The sequence below is a fragment of the Labrus mixtus genome, chromosome 7 (assembly GCF_963584025.1).
Source record: "Labrus mixtus chromosome 7, fLabMix1.1, whole genome shotgun sequence".
Lineage (NCBI taxonomy): Eukaryota > Metazoa > Chordata > Actinopteri > Labriformes > Labridae > Labrus > Labrus mixtus.
Window position 1 is genome coordinate 12,537,695 of NC_083618.1, and position 22,799 is coordinate 12,560,493.

General features: G+C 39.5%; 2 protein-coding genes across 7 annotated transcripts in view; both read left to right on the top strand.

The window, feature by feature from the left end:
• Nucleotides 1-17,927, top strand: part of sema3fa (sema domain, immunoglobulin domain (Ig), short basic domain, secreted, (semaphorin) 3Fa) — a 50,902-nt gene extending 32,975 nt beyond the window's left edge. For 3 of the 6 annotated variants that reach the window (XM_061043008.1, XM_061043011.1, XM_061043012.1), the window contains exons 6-19: nucleotides 575-664; nucleotides 2,327-2,420; nucleotides 4,465-4,584; nucleotides 6,185-6,324; nucleotides 7,272-7,386; nucleotides 12,097-12,166; nucleotides 12,937-13,081; nucleotides 13,197-13,419; nucleotides 13,653-13,741; nucleotides 13,848-13,889; nucleotides 14,414-14,570; nucleotides 14,685-14,768; nucleotides 14,902-15,035; nucleotides 15,161-17,927. In XM_061043008.1, the coding sequence (XP_060898991.1) occupies nucleotides 575-664; nucleotides 2,327-2,420; nucleotides 4,465-4,584; nucleotides 6,185-6,324; nucleotides 7,272-7,386; nucleotides 12,097-12,166; nucleotides 12,937-13,081; nucleotides 13,197-13,419; nucleotides 13,653-13,741; nucleotides 13,848-13,889; nucleotides 14,414-14,570; nucleotides 14,685-14,768; nucleotides 14,902-15,035; nucleotides 15,161-15,589 (1,932 nt within the window). In that variant the 3' untranslated portion in view covers nucleotides 15,590-17,927. Of the gene's footprint in view, nucleotides 1-574; nucleotides 665-2,326; nucleotides 2,421-4,464; nucleotides 4,585-6,184; nucleotides 6,325-7,271; nucleotides 7,387-12,096; nucleotides 12,167-12,936; nucleotides 13,082-13,196; nucleotides 13,420-13,652; nucleotides 13,742-13,847; nucleotides 13,890-14,413; nucleotides 14,572-14,684; nucleotides 14,769-14,901; nucleotides 15,036-15,160 lie in introns of all 6 variants that reach the window. The other 3 variants (XM_061043009.1, XM_061043014.1, XM_061043013.1) reach the window with 3 other exon arrangements.
• Nucleotides 17,928-19,025: 1,098 nt separating this feature from the next.
• gnat1 (guanine nucleotide binding protein (G protein), alpha transducing activity polypeptide 1) lies at nucleotides 19,026-22,799 on the top strand. The gene is made up of 9 exons (XM_061043015.1): nucleotides 19,026-19,319; nucleotides 20,470-20,512; nucleotides 20,590-20,731; nucleotides 20,814-20,971; nucleotides 21,050-21,178; nucleotides 21,266-21,395; nucleotides 21,516-21,669; nucleotides 22,128-22,342; nucleotides 22,433-22,799. The coding sequence occupies exons 1-8, from the start codon at nucleotides 19,214-19,216 to the stop codon at nucleotides 22,316-22,318; spliced, it is 1,053 nt and encodes a 350-aa protein (XP_060898998.1). The 5' UTR covers nucleotides 19,026-19,213; the 3' UTR covers nucleotides 22,319-22,342; nucleotides 22,433-22,799.

Genomic DNA, 22,799 nt, shown 5'->3' on the forward strand with positions numbered 1-22,799 from the left:
TTTTACACTGTTGGTTTTAACCTGTCCAGATCTCAATGAAACACACAAAAAAATCCAAACCAGACTTTTCAGTCTTGGTATGTAAATGTTGAATAGGCTGTTTAATTATAATGTTAATACTTTCAGAAACATCTTTTTAAAGTAAAGTTTTTTATTTGTTTCATTTCTTCTTTCATACACTGCATCCGACACTTCTGGATATACAGCATTATTTCAGTTGTTGCTTGTCTCATATTGATGCATTTCCTTCACTGTTTTCTTTTTTAGCACTGCATGGTTTATGCATGGAGTTTCCTGCTATGTTTGCATAACACTGAGTCTAATCCAGCATTAATTACTAAATGATGAATGGCACCCACTGAACTCTTTATACTCTGCTCACCTTTACATTGACATTTTCTTTGTCTTTCCTTTTTTAGATTTGTTCATCTTTGTGGAGTCTTCTTGTTTTTTTTTCTCGGCTTCTTGTTTTACACTTTTCTGTTTTTTTCCCTTAAAGTTAAAATCAACTTTTTTTTTATCATCTGACGAATGTGGTAATGAGATGGACCACTGTGCCATGTTTCTGTTTTAGGGGTCCCACTACCTACAGGCACCCCAATCTGGAGGGAGAACGAGTCGGGCAGCAGACTACAGCACTACATCAGAGCCTTTGGAGGCGAAGGTGGGGTGAAGGGAGTTTTGTAAAAGCTTAAATTTTTGTGCCCACCTGGAGTATTTTTTTTCACTCTATGCCTTAAAAGTAGAAATGGCTCAGGTATATAAAAATGGTGTCCATGGATCTTCAAGCTAGGAAACATCCGCTATCAACGTGAAAGCTGTGAATGTTTTTCTTTTTGGGGGTGGCAGAAAACTTGCTCCCCTCTAATAGCACTCAACACAAGAAAATGCTTTGTTCATGTCTTATTCTTATAAGGTCCGGAAAACATCCTTTTGATGCTTTTTTGCCTCCTAATTGTGCCTGTAGCTGTGTCTCATTTAGAGGGTAGCATCTTTCAAGGGACTCAGCCTATGAAGGACCCAGCCCTTTTAGTCTGTAGACCACTCAGACCAAACTGAAATGAGACGGTCTAGTGTACGGAGGATTCCCCGTTTGCTTCATCACCCTTCCCACCTTTACCCTTTTGTTTCTAAGTGCCGTAATCGTCTCCTGGCAATCTCAGCAGCTGCTCTGGGACTAGTTAAAGTGGTGTCTGTCACATAACTTAACCTATTTTAAACATCATTTGAAGATAAAAGGCCCCTTATGTTTAGTTTTTTTACACAGGTATTGTTAGCTATTCGATCGAGTTGAAAACAATTACTTACATTTAAATTGATTGAATGTTAAGCTACAAAATATGAACAGGAAGGATCCTTGGTCGGCCAGGGAAAGAAGGACGCAATGGTTGGCTAAATTTGAAGACATTTTTCCAAATGGTACAGCCTTAGACACGCCGCTGTGACATTATTATTCTTCAAATGTGCCCTCTGAAGGATGCAGGTCTGAAATGGGACATAGCCTTATGTTTTTGTTTTGCTTTATAGCACTGGTTTGAAGTGGGCGGAGCTTAGTTCACAAAACATGACACATACTTATATGCAATAATAAGTTATTTTAATTGTTTTATCTCTAAAAGAATTACGTCTTTCACTGTATCCTGCCATGCAACTTGACGATGCAGCAACATTTCTAAGACCACATCATAAAAAGCTATCCCCTGCAATTTGATGTGACAGTATTTTCAAAGTCTTTTTATTGCCACACATATACTGTATCTTCTTCCTGGAAAAATGTCCAAGAAAAGGTAAAAAAAAGCAGCTTTGAAATGTTTCTGCTTTCCCTCACGTATTTCTACCTGTCAGGCTTTGATGTGCCCGACAAAACTCCATGTAGACACCTACTGAGTGTTGACACAGATGTTCAAGATGTCCTCTTGCACTGTGGAATAATGAATTCTTGTTTGAGCCACTAACATCAGAAGCACGCTGGATGAGTTTTTTTGGATTGCTCTCAGCATATTCCTCTCACAGATAACTGGCTTTGTGTGCTTTTTGTTCCCCTCAGCAGATCCAACAGTGCTGTGAGGGAGAGAGAGAGAGTGTTTTAGGGTCACAGCTTGTCATTGTTACTGTGTCTCCTCACTGATCACATTATTAGTTTGATGTTACTGCTTTTAACATGTAACTATACTCAAAGTGCCTTTTACAGCACATGGTGCCTTAAAATAAAGTCCTACCCCAACACACAAAAATTATTCCTCAAGTACAATACATCTGTAATCGAATGGGAAAGGAAAATATGAAAATAACTAAACGTGTTTTTCTGAATAATTTATCATTTTAGGAATACATTTTCCGACTTGAACCTGGAAAAGTGGATTCTGGGAAAGGAAAGTGTCCTTTTGACCCCAAACTTAACAGCGTGTCTGCTTTGATCAGTAAGTCCTTGTTTTTCTATTCCTTCATACAACTTAAAAAGGCAGATTCAATCTGAAATACACCTTTGGTTTTAATTTGATTGTTTTTATAAATTCCTCAAAAGAATTGAAAGCAACCATATTAATTGTGCAAGTCACAGTAGGTTGCAAGACGCATCTCTAGGATGCTCTGGGATGGGTTCATTGGGGGTTTCACGTCGTGAAAATTAAGTGTGAAAACACCCAGTAACAGATTTCTAAGCTCTCTCTTTGAAAGTTGTTCTTTTTCTTAGGAGCAGCAGCCAATAACACGAAGACACTGTCTTTACAATTATGTTAAGTAGAACGATTTTCATATTTACAAAAGTTACAGTAAGAGGTTATTATCCTTTCCTGCTAAGGTTTTCAGCTCTTGTACAGTAATAGTTTTTTCAGCCCCGTCACTTGTGTTTTCAGTCACATATGTGTGTACTCTCATGCAGTGGGTGGTCTTCAGTTGTCAGCAGCTTACAGGTGGTCAGACATGGTTGTGGATCAGTGACCTCCTGCCCTACATTTCTATGTGTGTGCATAAAAGAGAAACAGAGAGCGGTGGCTGGAGAGACACGATCTTTTGCTCAATGTCAGCTCATTTCCAGATGAAGAAACCCAAGAAAATGAGCTTGAGGTTGTGTTAAATAACTAGAATGGCAGAGATAAACCACACTGGATGGCAGGGGAAGCTGTACTTCCCCTGGTTTTGGTGACAGGAGCTTTTAAACACCAACTTATTTTCTCGGCGTATCCTCTTGTTCTTTTGAAAATATCACTGCAGTGGTGAGACTTTTGTAAAGAGGCCAAAAATGTCCATGCTTGCAAAGACTTTTCTAATTCTTTTATCTTGAGATCACAAGTCATTCATCACGTTATCTCAAGAAAAAAATCTTTAATGTCAACATAACAAGAGATACCACACAAAAAACCTAAAGATTTGTATTTCCTTTTACTTACTGTACTGGTGTTATACATATATATATATACATATAATATATTTGAATAAGAAACCTATGAAGAGACATGACATGTAGTGAGAGAGCATTGGGGGTGACATATACCAAACAGCATGGAGTCAAACCTGGGACCAGTGCAACAAGGACTGAAGCCTCCTAATATGTGGCATCCCCTATAATGTCTAACAATATAAAAAATTGTCATGCCAGGATGTACAGATAGTTCTGTAATTGTAGCAGCAGATTTCAGCTGAAAATGCCACTTAAAAAGAGTCAAAAATGACTAATGACAAACGACCCTGACAGCCCTTTTGAACTTCTTGATTGTTGATCTTGGGGAAATTGGGATTTTGCAAGACATGAACCCATTATCTGAAGTAATCTGCCCTTTGTTATCTCGTTAAACGTCTCGTTAATCTTGCAATCAGGACATCAAAATAATAGTTGAAAGCAGAGTCCCCCTCTGCCTCCATAAAGTGGAGACTCCACTTTGTTTCATTTACAAATAAACTCTAACACAATTTAATTTTGTCCAAATTTGAAGTAATGACACCTTTACAATAGTGTACTATTATACTCTGTTGGGAGTGATTCTTTTGGGATTCAATTTTAAACTATGATTGACCTCAAATGCAGCTGTCAGTACCTTTCGTAAACCCTGCTGTCCTTTACAATTACAATAATTGGTTTAATGAGTGTGATTAAATTATGATTGCAACATAATTGTAAGAACAACATTTGTAACTTAAGCATGACTTTTCACACGGTAAACGACATTGGATGTGGGATCATTTAATTAGATATTTAGTAGTGTAATTTATTCTGGCACTGTGCTGTTGTTTTGTTAAAATACAAAAAAATCAGTCGGTGTAGAAACTGATTAGTTTAAATCCTGCAGATTTTGTATGAACAGCTAGTGTGATTTAAATGAAACCTAGAGGGGACGATTAGATTAGATTTCAATTAGATTGTGGTAGACAACGTGCTCTTCACCTTAACCTGGAAAATGTATCATCCGTCATGACATCACCTCTGTAACAACCTCCCTTCTTTCTTTCTCTCTGTGTGACTGACAGATGGCGAGCTGTATGCGGGGGTCTACATCGATTTCATGGGAACAGACTCCGCTATCTTCCGTACGCTGGGGAAGCAGACAGCCATGAGGACAGATCAGTACAACTCCAGATGGTTAAACGGTAACGTCTCAGCTCACGGCTTCTTCTGCAGCCAGCATTCATCCTTTGACTGATCTCTTTCCAGACCCTTTTTTTTGTTGTTGTTGTTGCTGAGCTCATGAAATGTATAACTGTACTGTTTCACCTAACATTCCATTTGTTTCTTCGGCACCACCCTGCATATCCACAATCCCTTCAGCGTGTCTTCTAGGAATGAGATAGTTGATCTTTACGGCCTGCTCCACATGACCACATGACCATTCCACTAAAGCATGAAATGCACTAAGCTGATTGTTGATTGCATGCCTGTGGAGCCTGTGGGCGAGGTCGGCAGTGAAGTAGCAGAGGGAAAATGTTGAATGTCAATAATTACTCAGAGTGTCTCTGCTCTCTAATGATCCATGATTGTCCCAGCGTTATAAATGCTGGTCGGGGGCTTTGGGTTGATGTTGCCAAACCAATCACGGCCTTCCCCAGATTTTCCTCTGACCCTGTTGCCCTGACAACAGTCCCCTGGCAGTGGTACGCTGAATCGGGACACCTGAGTCCCACTAATCAGACAAGAGGAATCCCCTCGGATAGTTCCCCTCCCCCCTCCCTCTCCTAGTTTTGATTTGTCCTCAATTGGGACCCTGGTTGGTTGCAGTGGGGAGGGGCCCCCTGTGTTTCATGTCCAGTGGTGACCCACTAAGTCAGCCAGTGGGAGCGCACTGTGATGCCATTTTGAGCGTTGTCACTAGGAAGAAATAAAGGGGTGGGTTTATGATTTGGGTTAAAGTGCTGTTTTTGGCTCCAGGCTACAATTGCACGTTATTCATTGTTACAACAGTAATCATTCTCAATAGAGTTCACCCAGTTTCTTTTGGATAATGTCTATAGATAAATCCATGCGGAATACTCACCTGATAATATTTCTCTTTGCTTTAACACTGTCAGAGTCAACTTTAAATTCTGGGTAATAATTCAATGGCCAGCAAAACCTGCATCCTGTGCAGACTTTGTGGTAGTCCACAGAAAGCCCACATAATGCAAGTAGTAGACTTCACTTGTGAATTACTAGAGACTTGACTTCGTTGGCCAACAAGGGCAGATGAGTAGCAATGGCAAAAAACTGCTCACTCAGAGAAATTGGATGGAAATTCAAAATAAATGCAAACTCAAAAAATATATACAGTCATCGGAAACAAATACAGCAATGCAATCGTGCTGCAAAAAACCCTGCAGAAAGCCTCGACAAATGCATTAACAGCAAACTCACTTCGAATACATGAATGGTGTTATTCAAAAACACAAAACCCAGAATCCAATGAGAGAAAAACATTGTATATTCAGTCATTACAAGAGAAGTACTCCAGGTCTGTAGAGGGCGCCGAGTGGAACTAGATTTGGCTGAAATGGTTTTTATAAATTAAATTATTTACACAGTTTGTTTAGAGAGAAAAAAAAATTGCCGCCATTGTCTGAATTCCTTTTTTTGGGGTCATTTCTCATGCGCCCTTCTTAAACCGCACTTACTTCCCTTTTAAGACACTGAAGTCTGGAAATTTTGAAATTTAGCTGTGGGCAATATGACCTACAAGGCTGCTAATGTCTCTTTCTGTCTTGTTTTCCTTTTGTACAGATCCCACATTTGTCCACGCACACCTCATCCCAGACAGCGCTGAGAAGAATGATGACAAGCTCTACTTCTTCTTCCGGGAGAAAGCCTCTGAGATGGGCCAGAGTCCCATGACCCAGTCCAGGATTGGGCGGATCTGCCTGGTGAGTTATCACACCAGTCAGCAAACCTCATGTTGATCATCACAGCTGAAAGGTTTATGTGTCTCCATAGTGGTTAGTTTATAGCCTCATACCTTTGTCTTAGTCTTTTAGAGGGACAGAGAGAAGTTTCCAGTTATCATCAGTAATCTCTGAGTGTAAACAGTAACACTCAACAATTACCAGTTACAAAATCTTTTGTTTGCATTCTGTGATTTCTGCTCCTCTGAATGAAATGTTTGAGCGTCAGAGTTTACTTTGGTCAAGATGTCTGTAAACATGCAAAGACAGCCATACAAAGACAGATCACTGTGTACTCAGGGGGGGGTGTTGTGCCCTGGAGTGTTGTTCTTGACCAAAGACGCATAAATAATGAAACCCTGTCTGAGACTTTCAAACCATCTGCACATGGAGCTCAGGAAAATGTCCCTCAACACATCCAGGGGGCGATTACAAAGTAAACACGACATAATTTGGAAAGCAGCTCAGTTATTTTTAGAGTTAATAAGAGACAGTGTTTCAACTTAGGGTCATTCAGCTATCATAGCCAATAAGAACAATGTAAATAATTTCATTTGTTTCTGGAAGACATTACTACATATCTCTATTTTACTTAGAAAAACAGGACTTTCTAACTACTTGATGTTACAGTAGGTAAAGATAGACACCAAATGTTTTCCAGCTCTGCAAATTTGGACTCTGTACATTGTGCTAAGTTCCAGCCCATGAATCATTTTCCCACAGCCTGAGTCTTTACCTCAGCAGTAGTCGTTGGCTGACCTCCTCCTGTGCAGATGGGCCAAGCTGAAACCTAGCGCTGATCTTTATTCACACAGGCACAGTAAAAACAGAGCTGGTGCACTTAGTTTTGGACAGTTGTTTCAGACAGCTGTAAGTCAGACGTTGGTCAGCAGACGCTGAAAATATGACAACTGTTTATATCCCCACAGAACGATGACGGTGGACACTGCTGTCTGGTCAACAAGTGGAGCACGTTTCTTAAAGCTCGACTCATCTGCTCAGTGCCAGGAGCTGACGGCATTGAGACACACTTTGATGAACTGAGTGAGTTTGAATTATTGTTTCTCCCTGTAAATCTTTGACCCTTCCAGGACATCTGTGTAGCTTTCTTTAATCTCTAGATATCACCCAGGTGGGTCTTTCATCCACCACCTGTTAATAAGCCTCAGGGAAGTTTTTGTAATCAATGTTAGCTTCAAAGCCAAGTATCTTAAATCATTTGTTGTCTTTCTTAAAGATAAAATATTCCAACTCTGGGAACATTTAACACATCTGCTTAAAGTTGGTCTGAAGTATGTAATGAATATGGCCGTGACCTAACACAAAAAGTGGCAGCTGGAAAGTGAGAACTCTTACAGAAGCATTTAACTAAGATTCAACACAAGGGTCTGCAGATGGTGAGCTTGTTGACAGATTCAGTGCCAATGACTCTCTCATTTGTAGAGCTCCCTTCACATTTTCTCGCTCCATTGGCTTTGCATACTTTCATCATGATGTCACAGGTTTAAGGTTTTCAGCGTGAAAATCTCGGATTTTGCTGCAAATCTCTCACTGTACATGGGGGCACATATGCAGCATTTACAGCAGCATGTGTCTTCTTATGTACAGTGTTACTGTGGAGAATCCCAGCGAGCTGCAGCTTTAGATTAAGGTATCACTGACTCATACATGTTAAGCCTGACATGTGTCTTCCTTTGAACATCAACATGGCTCCTGTAGGTGCTGAAAACATCTGTAAAGGTAGCGTCCTGACTGTAAGACTGCAAACGTTTTGCTTTTAAGGACCATCAACATGTTTTTTTTGCAGAGAAATCCTACCAGAGATGTAAAAGCAAATACACACACGAAGACAGAGTAATCAAAGTAATGAGCAGCTGGGATCAGTCCAGCCCCCTGCGGATCATCCCTGCCTGTCCGTCATTCCCATGACTGACAGGATTAAGGAGGGATTTGTAGTATCCTTGAAATTCTAATGACTGCTGGTATGAGCAGCAAATCTTTGTCTCTCCTCCACTGTTTTGTGCCTGATTTTAGGAGAGGAAAAATCACTCACTGGGTATTAAAACTCATTTAGTATAGAAAATCAATTATTAGATAGACATAACAAATGATTGTAATTTCAACAGAAACCTTAAAGTCTAATCCAACTTATTTTTTCTGGACTCTGGAGAAGATAAACTGAAATGTTTTTTTCTCAATCAATTTTTAAGTCTTTTTTAAGGCAGTATTTTTTTGTATATTTTGGGCTTTTCATGCCTGTATTAAGAGCTCAGGACAGTGAGTAAGACAGTTGGGGAATGACATAAAGTAAATGGCCACGGGTAAGAGTCAAACCGCGTTCCGCTGATTCGAGGGCCGCAGCCTCTGTATGAGGAATGTCCTGTGCGCCAGTATTTTACAGAAATAAAATAAAATAGTTTATTTAATAAAGGTTACTGTCTTTGGCTAATCGTACATGGCACCTTTTGGGGAAACTCAATGCAGCAGAATTAATTAATAACATAATAAAACATAATAAATACATTAATTTTATATTACAACAATGTGATCCATGTTACCTGTGTTTCATTTAAATTTACTTTTATGTACCTCGTAGTATGTTCAAGTAGTCTTGACTACAACACTACAATGTATATGATATAATGTAGCTCTAATTGTTGGCCAAAAGAGCAAACATACATTTTATTGAAAGTGTGAGAAAGGACAATATTATACTGAAATAATTCTCAAAATATTTTCCCAAATGTATAACCTGACATGCAACACATGTGCTGAAATTATTTGTGTTAAACATGTCATCTGAACACAGCACATAGACAGCTAAAACCTACATGTATGGAATTGATTGCACTTTATACCTTTATATGGTAAGAATATTAAATAATTTACCCTGTAGCTGTGCACCAACCACAGCTATGAGTGATATGTAGAGTAATGTGTCTTACTTCTGCTGTGATGAGGCTTTACAAGATGCAAATGTGTGTTGTGCATTAGGAGCACTCAGTCAGTGACAGGAGAGCGCTCCTCTGTCAGCACTGCTGTACTTTCAGCAGTGCATGCACTATGCAGCAGGTCAGTTGTAGTCTGGGGGGGGCAGACGAACACTCGTGGTGAGGTCATTTGAAGTCCTGAGGTTCAGAGAAACATCCCACAGCTCTGCGGGTCGTCCTGCCCACAACCACAGACGCTCTGATGGAAATTTGTTCTGTCTCCAGTCCTGCTGGTCCCTGATGGAGGCCGGCAGAGGCTTCAGAGTGGTTGGATGAGGACTCGGGAGAGAGAGTGGAGTACATTGAGATTGTGAGGCAGTCAGCGTTTAACAGGAGAAAAAAGCCTTTAGTGTTGTAATGATACAAAGAGAGAGGAGGATTATAAAGTCAGATGCTGGCACAAGAGAGATGAAAATGTCTGCAGGATAAAAAACGAGAATGGATGTGTGGGCGATAAAGTTTTATTGCCTTTTCTGAAATGTAATTATGGAGTGAAACATTGTTTTTTCATTGAGTTATTTTTTCATGTCCTTATAGTCCACAAATCCCCAAACAGCTTTACTATACATGGACACAAAGATTCTTTTTGTTGTAGCTTTTGTTTGTTTTTTAATTTTCCCCCAGCAATTTTCGGTTGCACATCCTTTAAAGTAGTTATCAAGAAACGAGCGATCTCTGCAGAACTATAACAGTCTTTTCACACAGTGATTTATTTATTGAATGCACCACTTCTTTGTTTCTTGCTTTAGCTTTTAAAACCTTATTTATCCCCTCACTGTCTTCTTTCTACGCTCACAGCAGTCAGAGATGTTTGCTTGCTAATGTGATGCTGCGAGGGCCTCAACTGTCTCTCGATCTGTCATCATCAGAAACAAAAGTTTCAGTGACGCAACTCGTTCCAGCTCTCTTGTGATTTATTTCTCTTCTCTTTCACTGCGCTCGCTCTGTAGCCAGCAGGCCTGTCAAACTGGCGTCAGATGGGTTATGAGTTTCTCCTTTGTTTGCCAAAAGTTAATTCTTGCTTTAGTGTGCAGCCATTACCTGTCATTTTCATACCTTGGCGTGTAAGGAGTTTTTTTTCTTGTCTTGAAATGATTTGGAAGCCATGATCAAAGAAGAGTTGGTTGATTTTGCAGCTTTGCAGAGTCAGAAATTATGTTTGCATACAAGATATGTGAATTTAAGCTCCCCTCCCTTTTGTTTATTATGGATAACGCCAAAGGGCACGGGTACTTTATACCCTCAATTCCACATGTATAATTGTGGCTTACCACTAAGTTTTTTAACATGCTGCCACTGACGTTATCTCAGGTGATATTTAAGAGATACATTTGAGCACTCTTTTTTTGGGAGTGTCAGACAGATAGATGTCTAACTTCTGTTTCCTTGAATGACCACGGACAAGATCTCCGGTTAAAACGGACAGGAGTTTACACCTCTTTATCGTTATAACTGTTTCTAAAGACTTTTACGACAGCTAATCCTTGTCCTGGTCTTTTCAACTTTTAAACATGCAATATGAGCCTTTACAAATTGTTTTGTTTAACATTGGTGCAAAGCATGACATCGACCTGTGTGTGGCTGAAGTGTTATTCTTCTCAACTTCTCTAATTTATATTTGTCTCAGTTTTCTTGCGTGGTGTTTTCTCTTGCACTTTCCTCTCATTTAGCCATCAAAGAAGATACGCTGGGTTCACAACTGCCTCAACCCCGCAGTCATCAGGGTGCATATGGCTCCTATTAAAGTCATGTTACAGCAGAGATCTCTATTTCACTCATATTCCCTGCTGAGACTCAGGAACTGGAGTCTCCACATTGAAAGGGTTTGGATTCAGATCTCATTGAGGCTCTGATAACCACGATTTATGAGGAACCCTCGCTTTACTCCCCGTCCCAGGAAGCAGTATGTGGGAACCAGGTAGAACCTGGGAGCTAATTCAGTCTTGTAAATACATTAAAAAAACTTCCTCTTTTCATTATTGGCAGAATGTATCTTACAGAAATAACTAAATTCTTAAGTAGTTTAAAGAACTTAATACTCCCATTACTCTAGATTTATCAAAGTAGTCACACATATGTGCTCTCTCTCCTGTTATTTGACAGCTGTGATTTGGAGCTACTTTGCTAATTGAGATTTTACATACAAAAGCGTGTGAAGCATGTTGAATTCAATATTACATGTTGAATATAATATAATATAATAAGACTAAAGCATTGACTCCACACATTATGTGGCTCCTTGTCACATGTTTAAGGGTCTATAAAAGACTGATTTCGCCTCTAAACTTCTCAGATCTCCTAGCTGCTAAGAGCTAAAAAAAAAAAAAAAAGAAGCAAGGATTATAAAAACACCTACAATATGAACACATTTTTGTTGCAGTGCAAAATATTAAAAATAATTCTGCCCATAAATCGTCTCGCAAACCTTTAAATCTTTGTAAATTACCTTTGCCTATGCTGGGGACCACTGGACTAAAAAAAACTGTATTAAGTTGTTAGAACTCGCTTTAACTTCAAAGAGCAGCAACATTTAAAATCAGCATGTGTACTGATACTTTAGACATCATATCTGACATTGGAAGATTGCTTATGCTGAGTAAAAAGGAGCCTTTTTCTGCTGTGGCATTTCTCAAACTGCTCTTGCTTCAACAACAGTATTATTTTTAATGCACCGTTACTGAAGAATCAGAGTACTTATTTCACCACTGCGTCTTGTACTTTATGACTGACATATTTTCATAACTTCTTGTCTTTTATCTATTAGGGGATGTTTATATTCAGCCAACTCAAGACACCAAGAATCCTGTCATCTATGGAGTCTTCTCAGTTTCCGGGTGAGTGATTGACAGCTTCTCAAACTCTCTTGACTTTCATGTCAGTTTGGAGGGAAGGTGTATTTTGGGTTCCGCCTGCTGCTTTTATTTCATTTTCACTCAGCCTGGAGGTGTCAGCTCTCTCTGATATTGAAATGCTGTGTTGCGTACAGCTAGTCAGATCCAGGCTACAAAGAGAAAACAAGGCAGTGAATGTGGAGCCCAGAGGGAGTCTCGCTCCTCTGAGAGGCTGACTGAGCCTATAGCTCCTCGTAGGTCAGGTTTGATAGCAAGTTGTCATTCAACACACAGCATTAAAATTCAGGCAGACATGAAAATTGAGACTCTGACTGCACACAAAGCAAGGAGAGCTTCGCAGGTAGTCATAATAAACATATCTTGATTAATGTATTTGAAAAAACAAACACTGTTATTGTTTCCATCCTCTCACATTTAAACCCAGCTGATAAAAACACAGGCCGTTCTGATTATAGAGGCCCGTGACAGGAGTTACAAACATAGTACACCCACCACTGGAGCTCTGGCGATTCTCTGCAGAATGTGGGTGTTTGTATGTCAGTGTGTCAGACAGCTTGACTCGGTTTGAGAGTGTGTTTGTGCGTCATAAAGCTTCAGAGCTTTACTGTAAGAGGCCAGATGAGTACATGGGAAGGAAGTAGATTCTTGCCGCCGCAGAGACGCTCAAAGCAAACCGTAGTCATTTTCTCAGGGAGCGAGTTGAGCCGCTGTCTCTTGTGTGTTCATCCCTGTTCTCTCCCGCCCTCCTCCAGAGCCGTGTTCAAGGGCTCGGCTGTGTGCGTTTACTCCATGGCCGACATCCGCATGGTCTTCAACGGCCCCTTTGCACACAAGGAGGGGCCCAACTACCAGTGGGTGGCTTACACTGGGAAGATCCCTTATCCACGACCTGGCACTGTGAGTTATACACAATAAAAAGCATGAATACATCCCAGTCATCCTTTTTACAAGAATATTTTTACAGTGTAATTGCAGGTTTGATTTCTGGATATTTTTCTTTATTTGTCTATAGTGTCCTGGAGGCACTTTCACCCCCAACATGAAATCCACAAAGGATTACCCAGATGAGGTGATCAACTTCATGAGAAACCACCCCACCATGTACAATGCTATATACCCAGTACACAAGCGCCCCCTGGTGGTCAGAACCAACGTGGATTATGAGTTCACCACCATAGCTGTAGATCAGGTGGCAGCTGCAGATGGAAACTACGAGGTGCTCTTCCTGGGAACAGGTCAGTGGCTTTCTGCTAATCTCATCATGTTTTTAAAGTGCATTCTGAGGTTGTTTTTTTTTTTTTTTTTTTTTTTTTAAGTTTTAGTCCTCTAGCCTTCAAGCTGACTCAGAGAATCTGCTAAGAAATCTTAAAGTAATTATCTGTTTAAAATAAAAGAGATATTTAGTTGATGTATGAAGTGAGTGCAGTCTGAGTTGAAGGCTGAACTTATTTGTCGTTTGTGTTTTAAGATCGGGGGTCAGTCCAGAAAGTGATCGTCCTGCCCAGAGATGACCTGATAACAGAGGAGCTGGTCTTAGAGGAAGTCGAAGTCTTTAAGGTGGGTCATCACTTCTTCTGTCTCCAACTTTTTCTCTACTTTCTGTATTCTTTGTTGATTATTGAAACAAGAATTGACAAGCTTTTTTTTCGATGTATTTTGGCAGGTTCCAACATCAATCACCACCATGAAGATTTCATCCAAACGAGTATGTTACTTTAAAGTGTCTCAAACAAATAGTCATCACAAATAATCAAATCAAAGCAGAGTGTTTAGACATTTGAAAAAAAAAACACGTGTTTCTGTTAAAAATCCTGTAAGACAAGGACAAGAATATTAGATTTGAAAGTTCCCGTTGTTTTCCACTATTTATTTGTTTTACAAAGGAAACAAATTGTTGCTGTAATCAATTGGGAAGTGTGTCATTTTTTGTTTAATAAATGCAACATGTACAGTGAATACATGATTGATATATTAATGGTTAGTCATTGCAATTACTTCCAAGCAAAACTTGGCTTTAAACTGAGAAGTTATATCAAGTAAATTAGTCAATTTAGTGAATAAGTAAATTGTTAGGAAGAACACTTTAGGAGAAACTTCAAACTTCTTGATTTTTCCTTCTTTAGTCTTTCCATGAAATCATTTGGTATTTGTAGACTTTTACAATATTGTGACACATTAAATGTTAATATTGGATTATTTTAATTTCTGATTTTGTCTTTTTTTTAATAGCAACAACTGTATGTGGGCTCGGTGTTGGGGGTGACCCACCTGGCTCTGCATCGCTGTGACGTGTATGGGGAGGCGTGTGCTGACTGCTGTCTGGCCAGAGACCCGTACTGCGCCTGGGACGGCAAATCCTGCTCAAGATACTCCAACTCTCAGAAGAGGTGAGGAGTACGATAGTAGACACAAGCATACATGGTACTATACTATACTGTACTATATTCGAACATGTAATATCTTCAAATATGTGAAGTTAAGCTTTTTATTTTTGATTGTTGATCTGACCCCTCTAGACGGAGCCGTCGGCAGGATGTGAAGTACGGCAACCCGATCCGCCAGTGCAGAGGTTATAACTCCAACAGTGAGTATCAGGCTCCCTTTGTATTAATCCAACACAACAGCGATTCAAGTCAGATACCAATGTCCACTTCCACTGTCTATCTTTCCATTTAATCCATTTCTCACCATGACATAATTTATATATTATTTTTTAGCCAATAAGAATACTGTGGAATCAGTTCAGTACGGGGTGGAGGGCAGCACTACGTTCCTGGAGTGTCAGGCCAGATCTCCTCATGTGTCTCTAAAGTGGCACCTGCAGAAGGAAAACAGCGACAGGAGGAAAGAGGTGAGCTAAAAAGAATCTGAATGATTGCTTTCCCCATGATAGGGGTCTGGTCATAATCTATAAGAGCAAGGATAAGACAAATTCATGAATGGAGTGTTTACATTTCCCTGCATCTTTCCTTCCAGATCCGCTCAGAGGGCCGCACGCTGAAAACAGAACAGGGTCTTCTGGTCCGTTCCCTGCAGTCATCTGACAGCGGGATCTACCAGTGTACATCCACGGAGAAAAACTTCAAACACACTCTCGTCAAACTGCAACTCGTGGTCCTCTCCAGCCGCACAGTCAACAACGTGTTGGTGGAAACGGGCAGCCCGGCCCTCCCACCGCTGCAGTCCAGTGCCTGGACACCTAGTGTGGGTCAGTACAAAGACCTGCTGACCATCCTGAGCCAGCCAGAGATGGGTCTGATCAATCAGTACTGCCAGGACTACTGGCAGCTCGGCGAGGGCAGCCTTGGGGACAACAAAGCCAAAAGCCTGAAGGAGCTGAAAGAACAGAAGAAACCTCGCAACCGTCGGCATCATGACGAGCAGACGACTCCAGCTGAGACATGAGGAGCTGTATTTACACCTTATCATATTCAAAAACCACCTGTCTACCTTTTCACACCTCCTCCCGAACACTGCAACTCTCCATTTAGGGAAAGACTCCAGATAGAAAAATGAAATTATCATAAAGGATGACTGCAACCAAAAGCAACAGCATCAAACATGAAAATACACGATATTTATTGTAGGCTGTAAAAAGTAATTCTTTGTACCTATCTAGAAAACATGTTTTTTTGTGAATAGGTAAATCTGTGCAAATATTGTTGTTATTATAATGTTATTGTTAGTGTTCTAGTGTAGATTCAAATGTGTTTTTATGTTGAGAAAATCTTTATGTTTGGTGTTTTTGAGAAACAGCAACCACAACCCAGGACATTGGAAGTATCCACATATGGACAAGGACAGAAAGTGTTTGAGGAGGCCATGTTGGATCACATGACCCTTCGCAGTATCAACTGTCAAAGTTGGAAGTGGAGTCTCCTGTTAAACTCTCAAACTTCCCTTAACTAACTCACCTGAACTCTTAACTATAGAGCAGACAGTGTTTGTATATTAACTGCATCATACGAGCTGCTGACAGAGGGATTACTGCATTTCTTGGGACATTTGTGGCTAAAAGAAATGCACACAGACTGAAACTGTGACAACGTGTCACTATCAAACAGTCTCATTTTCATAAAAGTTACCTGTGTGGCAGGTAAGACGTCTCTCCTTTATGTTGTGGTCCAGCCCGGATTAAAGTAACGATGGTACATCACCCTGATTCTTCCAAAAATCTGTTGCTGCCAATTGTTTGTTTAGTTTCTATGTGAATATCACATCTCAATGTTGTATCCTAAACAAACGTGATCTTTGTGATAAGCTGTTTTTTTTTTTGTTTTTTTTTCAGGGTAAGGGTCTTTGAACGAGACAAAAGCTGAAAATATAACATTGCCTTCTCTTTTCTTGTTTTAGAAAAGAAATTCCAGCAGGCAGCTAAATGTGAGTTTGTGACAGTTTGTGATTTAAAAAAAAAAAGAGTCAAGCACCTTCTGTTGTCAAAATGGTACTCATGATAAACAGTGAACACTTCACATGTAAATGTGGCATTTGCAGTATATTCATATAAGGCATGCAGTTTGAATGCTCAGAGCAGGGGCTTGTCTAGGGGTGGCCTGGAGTGGCATTCCACACCTACCTTGAGATTAGATTTTCCAACCCGGTTGCTCCCCTTTAATATTAAATTATGATTAGCTAAATGTCCTTCCAGAGACTGGACTTAAGTCTTTTTGGAGTCCTTATTATATTATATTCTATTTTCTATTTTTTTTTTTTTTTTTTTTTTTAATTAAAAAAAATACTATTCACAGAAATGTCACGACTGTACGACTATACGGTTTAAATGGTAGAGGGATAAATGGTTAATAAATGCTATTCAGATTTATGTGTGAGCCTACACATATTTCAGGCCACCCCTGCATAATTCAGAACCACAGGTCAGCCCCCCCTGCCAAAAAAGTCTGGACACACCCCTGGGTTTGAATTTTTTTAAGCTTATAATGTATCCAAGGTTTGCATTCCTGACAGTTTTATTCCAAACTTTGGTTTCACTGACGTCAAGTGAATATTAATCATGCAATAAAGTCTCCACTCCTGTTACAGTAGATAGCAGCTACATATTTGCAGCACTTGGGAATAGACTACTTTGATCAGTGCTGGTTAACAGCGGAGCTCTCAAAGCTACTTTTCTGTCATTCAAACACAGTGCCATACTGCTATCGTACATGCCACATGCTTCATAAGGAACTGTTTGTACTGAGCAACTTCCATACTGTAAAATGTTAGAAAAATGTCATAAATACAACCACTAATGAGCTAAAGACCACTACACCTGAAGAGAAACAACATGTATACCAAAATCTTCAGAGGGTGGCTTTTCATTGTGCATGGCATGTACAGTGTATGTATACAGTATTTGTCTAAAATACTATGTTGCCGTGGATGTCAGTGAATGTCTTTCATGTTGTGGGAATATGGATAAACTACCAGTGCAAGAAAGAGGTGCTCATCCTACAACTTATTGTGGGACTAAGTACGGAAAGGTCAGAATATGATTTCATCTCTCTCTCTCTCTCTCTCTCTCTCTCTCTCTCTGTCGCATTCTCAGCAGATTTGTATATTATTTCAAACACGTGCATCTATTTTATTTTCTCTGTTTGGTAGACTTTACTATGGTTCATTGAGGTAAAGTAACGTATGAAATAATGCACAGTCGATGTTATTGTTATGACTTGTAAAAAATACTATCTTTTCTTCCTCATCAATGTTACTGACTAATAAATTAAAGCTCTATATTTTATAATAACAGAGGTTCTGATCTGTTGGTGTGCACTGTGTGCAATACCACACTGAAATAACCCATAGTACTATTCACAAATATATTTAATAATGAACTACACAATAGAGAAAAAATGTGCGATAATACCGATGTTAAAGTTTAATTACATGTTGAATCAAGGTAATATTATTTTCATTTTTAACTTTACACACTATTAAGTTGCTTAAACTATACATTTGTTTCATATTGTATAAGCTTGTAGGTTGTTTTAAGTAACTACAGCTTTTGCATATTCAATGGAGTAAAGAAGAACAATATTTACTTTTTAAAATCTAGTGTGATAGATTTAAAAGTAGCATGAACTATTACTCAGTATTCAGTACATTATTTGTTCAAATGTCTTTATTGAAGTTATGCTACTGCAGTGATTTAACTAATGAGTACTCAAAAAAAGAGCAAAATGAAACAATAGTACAAATGAAAGAATAGAAAAAGAGATAAATAAATAACTACTGTAACTGTGAAGGTAGAAAACACACACACACACACACACACACACACTCGCACACTCAGGTTAACATGCATACTTTGTTAAATGTGAGTAGATTATAATCCTTAACCAGCCTCAGATTGAGGTCAATGAGATCTGTCAGGTGAAACCACAAATCTCTTTAAGCACTTCACAGCTCACCCTGCAGTCTACAGTCATATTAAACATGTCAGAATGTCTCTCTTCATTTTTTATGACTTTAACATTAAAGGTTCTCCTTTTTTATTTCACTTAACCCAATTTGCCGCCATTGTTTGGGGGTATTATCATTTTAATCCAATTGCAAATGTCATACATTCATGCCTGAATTTAGTCCCACATCAGGTTAGATTTTTTATTTGTTTCTGATATGAGAGGAGTCTAGTTTGGATGACTGTGTTCTTTTGGCACAGACACTCAGCTACAAGTTATCCCACTTGTTATGCTCCTCTTTTAAAGAAACCCTAGAAGAGTATAGAGATAAGCACTTGAGCCGATGTTCATCTTCCGCTGAGCGCAGCAAAGTCCCCCTAAAGGTGAGAGAACACCTTCCCTGATGTAGGTCTGCCACTCCTCGCATCTTTCCCCCTGCCCTCAAACGCTCCTGTCCTTGTGCTCCATTGGCCGTCTTTGGTCAGGTGGGATTGGGATGCCCGAAATCCTCTCCTGAGACAGGAAAATACTCAAACATTCTCCAGAGTTTACTGCGGGCAGACGCATCAGCAGCACAGTTGACTGGACATACATCCATTTTTCCTGACAGTTTTTTTCTGGAAAAGTTGGGATGGGGGCTGGAGCGAGCGCTGAGGACAAACGCTCCAGAGAGCTGGAGAAGAAGCTGAAGGAGGATGCTGACATCGATGCGAGAACTGTCAAGCTGCTGCTGCTAGGTAAAGACAGAGGAGCTGGATTCAATTACAGGACATCTCGCATATCGCCTTGGTTACTCATATCTAAGGGCCCATTGGAGCCCCATGGTATAGCTCCAAATATAGCTATAGCAAATAGCTCATAGGTCTATGAGGTTGGGTTGAAATGTTCTCAACTTAATCCTGAATTATCAGCACAAACAGATCAGACGTTCTTTATAGTCTCAATAACCTTGAAATAATTAATAATTTATGTTAACTGTGATGATTTAAACAACATGTTTGAGCCAGGTAAAGGCTTTATGAGCTGTGTCATTGCTAAGACACTTTGATAGTCATGCAAACCAATCCCTTGTTAATCCTGAAACAACAGGCACTCTAACACAAAGGGATTAACTGTGAAGGATGCAGATACTCTACCACCCAAACCAAAAATTTCAAATTCAGTACCCTGAACACATCACTGGCATTGTTTAATCTTCTGTTTGGGTAGGAATTTTGGGTGATTTAAAAAAAAAAAAAAAAAAACCATTGGCCAACATATTCTGTAACGTTTAGCTTGTTTAGTAATGTTGGAATTCAGTACATTATGGAAAGGAATAAACTGCTCACAATGTGTCAGATTGCTATTGGATATCGTTTCATGCTCAGCTTCATTGTCTCCTTGTGAAAATATAGGTCAGGGAAATTTTTCCCCCGACATCAGCTTTAAACGAGATTAGAGCCTGAAGTAATAAGTATTAAGATGTGATGAGATCCTCTGTCTGTAAAGGTTATCTGCAATTTATATCCTTCTATACCACATGAATCAACTGATTTATAATTTTTTATACTAATAGCACAAAATCAAAGTTATCTCAGGGCACTTAAACATACAGAGCAGGTCTAGATCATATTCTTTTTTTCATATTACTAAGAGAGACCCAGCACAAGCCCTTGGAAACAGAGGTAAATAAAAACCTTTAAACGGCAGAAACCTCAAGCAGAATCAGACCTATCAGTGAACAGCCATCTGCCGCAACTTACAGTATGAAACCAGAAATATGAATAATAGCACGAAAACCAGAGATAAGATGCAGTCATATTTTAAAATGTGTTAAAAATTTGGAATACAAATGTAGTAATTTTGAATGCAAATAACTGCATCCAGTATTTTTATCTTCTTAAATAGGTGCTGGAGAATCGGGAAAAAGCACAATCGTCAAACAGATGAAGTAAGATATTTGACTTTTCATCAGTTTAATGTCTTACTGACTGTATCACACATACTCATGTAGTATTTTCTCTTCAGAATTATCCACAAAGATGGTTACTCACTTGAAGAATGCTTGGAGTTTATTGTCATCATCTACAGCAACACCCTGCAGTCCATCATGGCCATCGTGAAGGCCATGAACACATTCAACATGAACTATGGACACTCAGATCAGCAGGTAACAACAGCTGAAAGAGATTCCAAGGTGTATATTTATTTTACGTTCCTACAAGAGTATTAAACATATTTCTGCTCTTCAGGATGATGCCCGAAAACTGATGCACCTTGCAGACACCATTGAGGAGGGTACCATGCCTAAAGAGCTGGCAGACATCATTCTGCGTTTATGGAAGGACTCTGGCATACAGGCGTGCTTCGACAGAGCCTCGGAGTACCAACTCAATGACTCTGCTGGATAGTAAGACACTAAGATTTTCCAAAATGATCCAATCAAGACTCACAAATGGTTTTGCAATTACATTTTTACATCTCTCAGCTACCTGAATGATTTGGAGCGGCTGGTCCAGCCAGGCTACGTGCCCACCGAGCAGGATGTGCTGCGATCAAGAGTGAAGACCACGGGTATCATCGAGACAACGTTTTCCTTCAAAGATCTACACTTCAGGTCAATGCAGTATTTCTCCAGTGGGCTAACTCATCATAATGTTCTCTGATTGCGCTAGAGATATAACTTGCTTGTGTTTCCATGCAGAATGTTTGATGTTGGTGGTCAGAGATCAGAAAGAAAGAAGTGGATCCATTGTTTCGAAGGTGTGACCTGTATCATCTTCATCGCTGCTTTGAGCGCCTACGATATGGTGCTCGTTGAGGATGACGAAGTGGTACGATAGCAGAATATTTCAGACATAAAATTCTAAACTTGTTTATACAATCAACAGTTGGTTTGGCTGAAAGGCTCATTATTGGAACTATAGGTAAAAACACTGTTTATTTCTTTTCAGAACCGAATGCACGAAAGTCTGCACTTGTTCAACAGTATCTGCAACCACCGCTACTTCGCTGCTACCTCTATCGTTCTCTTTCTAAACAAGAAAGACGTGTTCATTGAGAAGATCAAGAAAGCTCATCTGAACATGTGCTTCCCTGAGTACGATGGTGAGATTATCACAACATGCAAACTTCACCACTTTGAAATGACCAGTGCATCAAATCTAGTGGATCTAATGGCAGAAAATTAGAACTACGTGATCAGCTGAAAAGTAGAATATTGGGTTAGGGTTAGGGTTAGAGTAGGATTAGGGTTAGGGTTAGGGTTGGTGTTCTCAATTTGGTAGAATTAGTTTTTTGTATTTACAACAGGAGGGTTAGGGTAAGGGTAGGGTGTTACCTTACAATCATAGTACACTGCCATGTTGTTTGTACAGAAGCCCAGGAGAGACAAACCAAGTCTGTTTCTAAATATTTGCAAGTTTTTAAGCCATTGTATCTTCTGTCACACACACATAAGTGGATAAGTTATCAGTTGGTTGTAATTTGCAACCTCACCACTAGATGTCTCTGATACAATTAAGGCCTGAAAAAGTTCTGATTTCTCCAATATCTTTTCCATCAAGGCCCCAACACTTACGAGGACGCTGGTATCTACATCAAAATGCAGTTCTTGGACCTGAACATGCGCAAAGACATCAAAGAAATCTACTCTCACATGACCTGTGCTACAGACACAGAGAACGTGAAGTTTGTGTTTGACGCCGTCACTGACATCATCATCAAAGAAAACCTGAAAGATTGTGGTCTCTTTTAAGAGCCATGTTGAGACATAATAAAGGTGAAGTAAGTTTGTGCAGTATTGTACTGATAATTAAGATTTCAAAGGTTTGGACCAGCTAACAAGAAGCATATCCTTTTTTTATTCCAGGGGTTCTTCAAGCGCCGTCACATTACAGAAATCTCTTCTCTATTCAAACTGAGGACTGAAGATGAAAACTTTCCCCTCAAACAGAAATCCTCCAACAAGTGAAAGCAAAATCGTTTTTTTTAAACAATTTGTTTTGTTCAAAAGTAAGTTGAAGCTTTAAAGACTTTGTTTTAACTGAGAGAAGAAGACAACTCTTGCATCATAAAATCCTGTGCAGAATTCAGACAAGCTGACTTCTAGGCAGGCTGATTTTTCATAAAAGTCTTCTGAACTTGTCTTTGGAGGGCTGTGCAATCTTGTAGATAAGACATCTGTCAGTATAAAGTGATTTAATCTTACATAAATAAATGTCTGGCTAATGCATTAA

Coding starts and splice junctions, on each gene's coding strand:
- gnat1 (XM_061043015.1), top strand. CDS start 19,214: ATGGGGGCTGGAGCGAGCGCTGAGGACAAACGCTCCAGAGAGCTGGAG. Junction 20,732..20,813: donor ATGGACACTCAGATCAGCAG/GTAACAACAGCT, acceptor TCTGCTCTTCAG/GATGATGCCCGAAAACTGAT. Junction 21,670..22,127: donor GTGCTTCCCTGAGTACGATG/GTGAGATTATCA, acceptor TTTTCCATCAAG/GCCCCAACACTTACGAGGAC.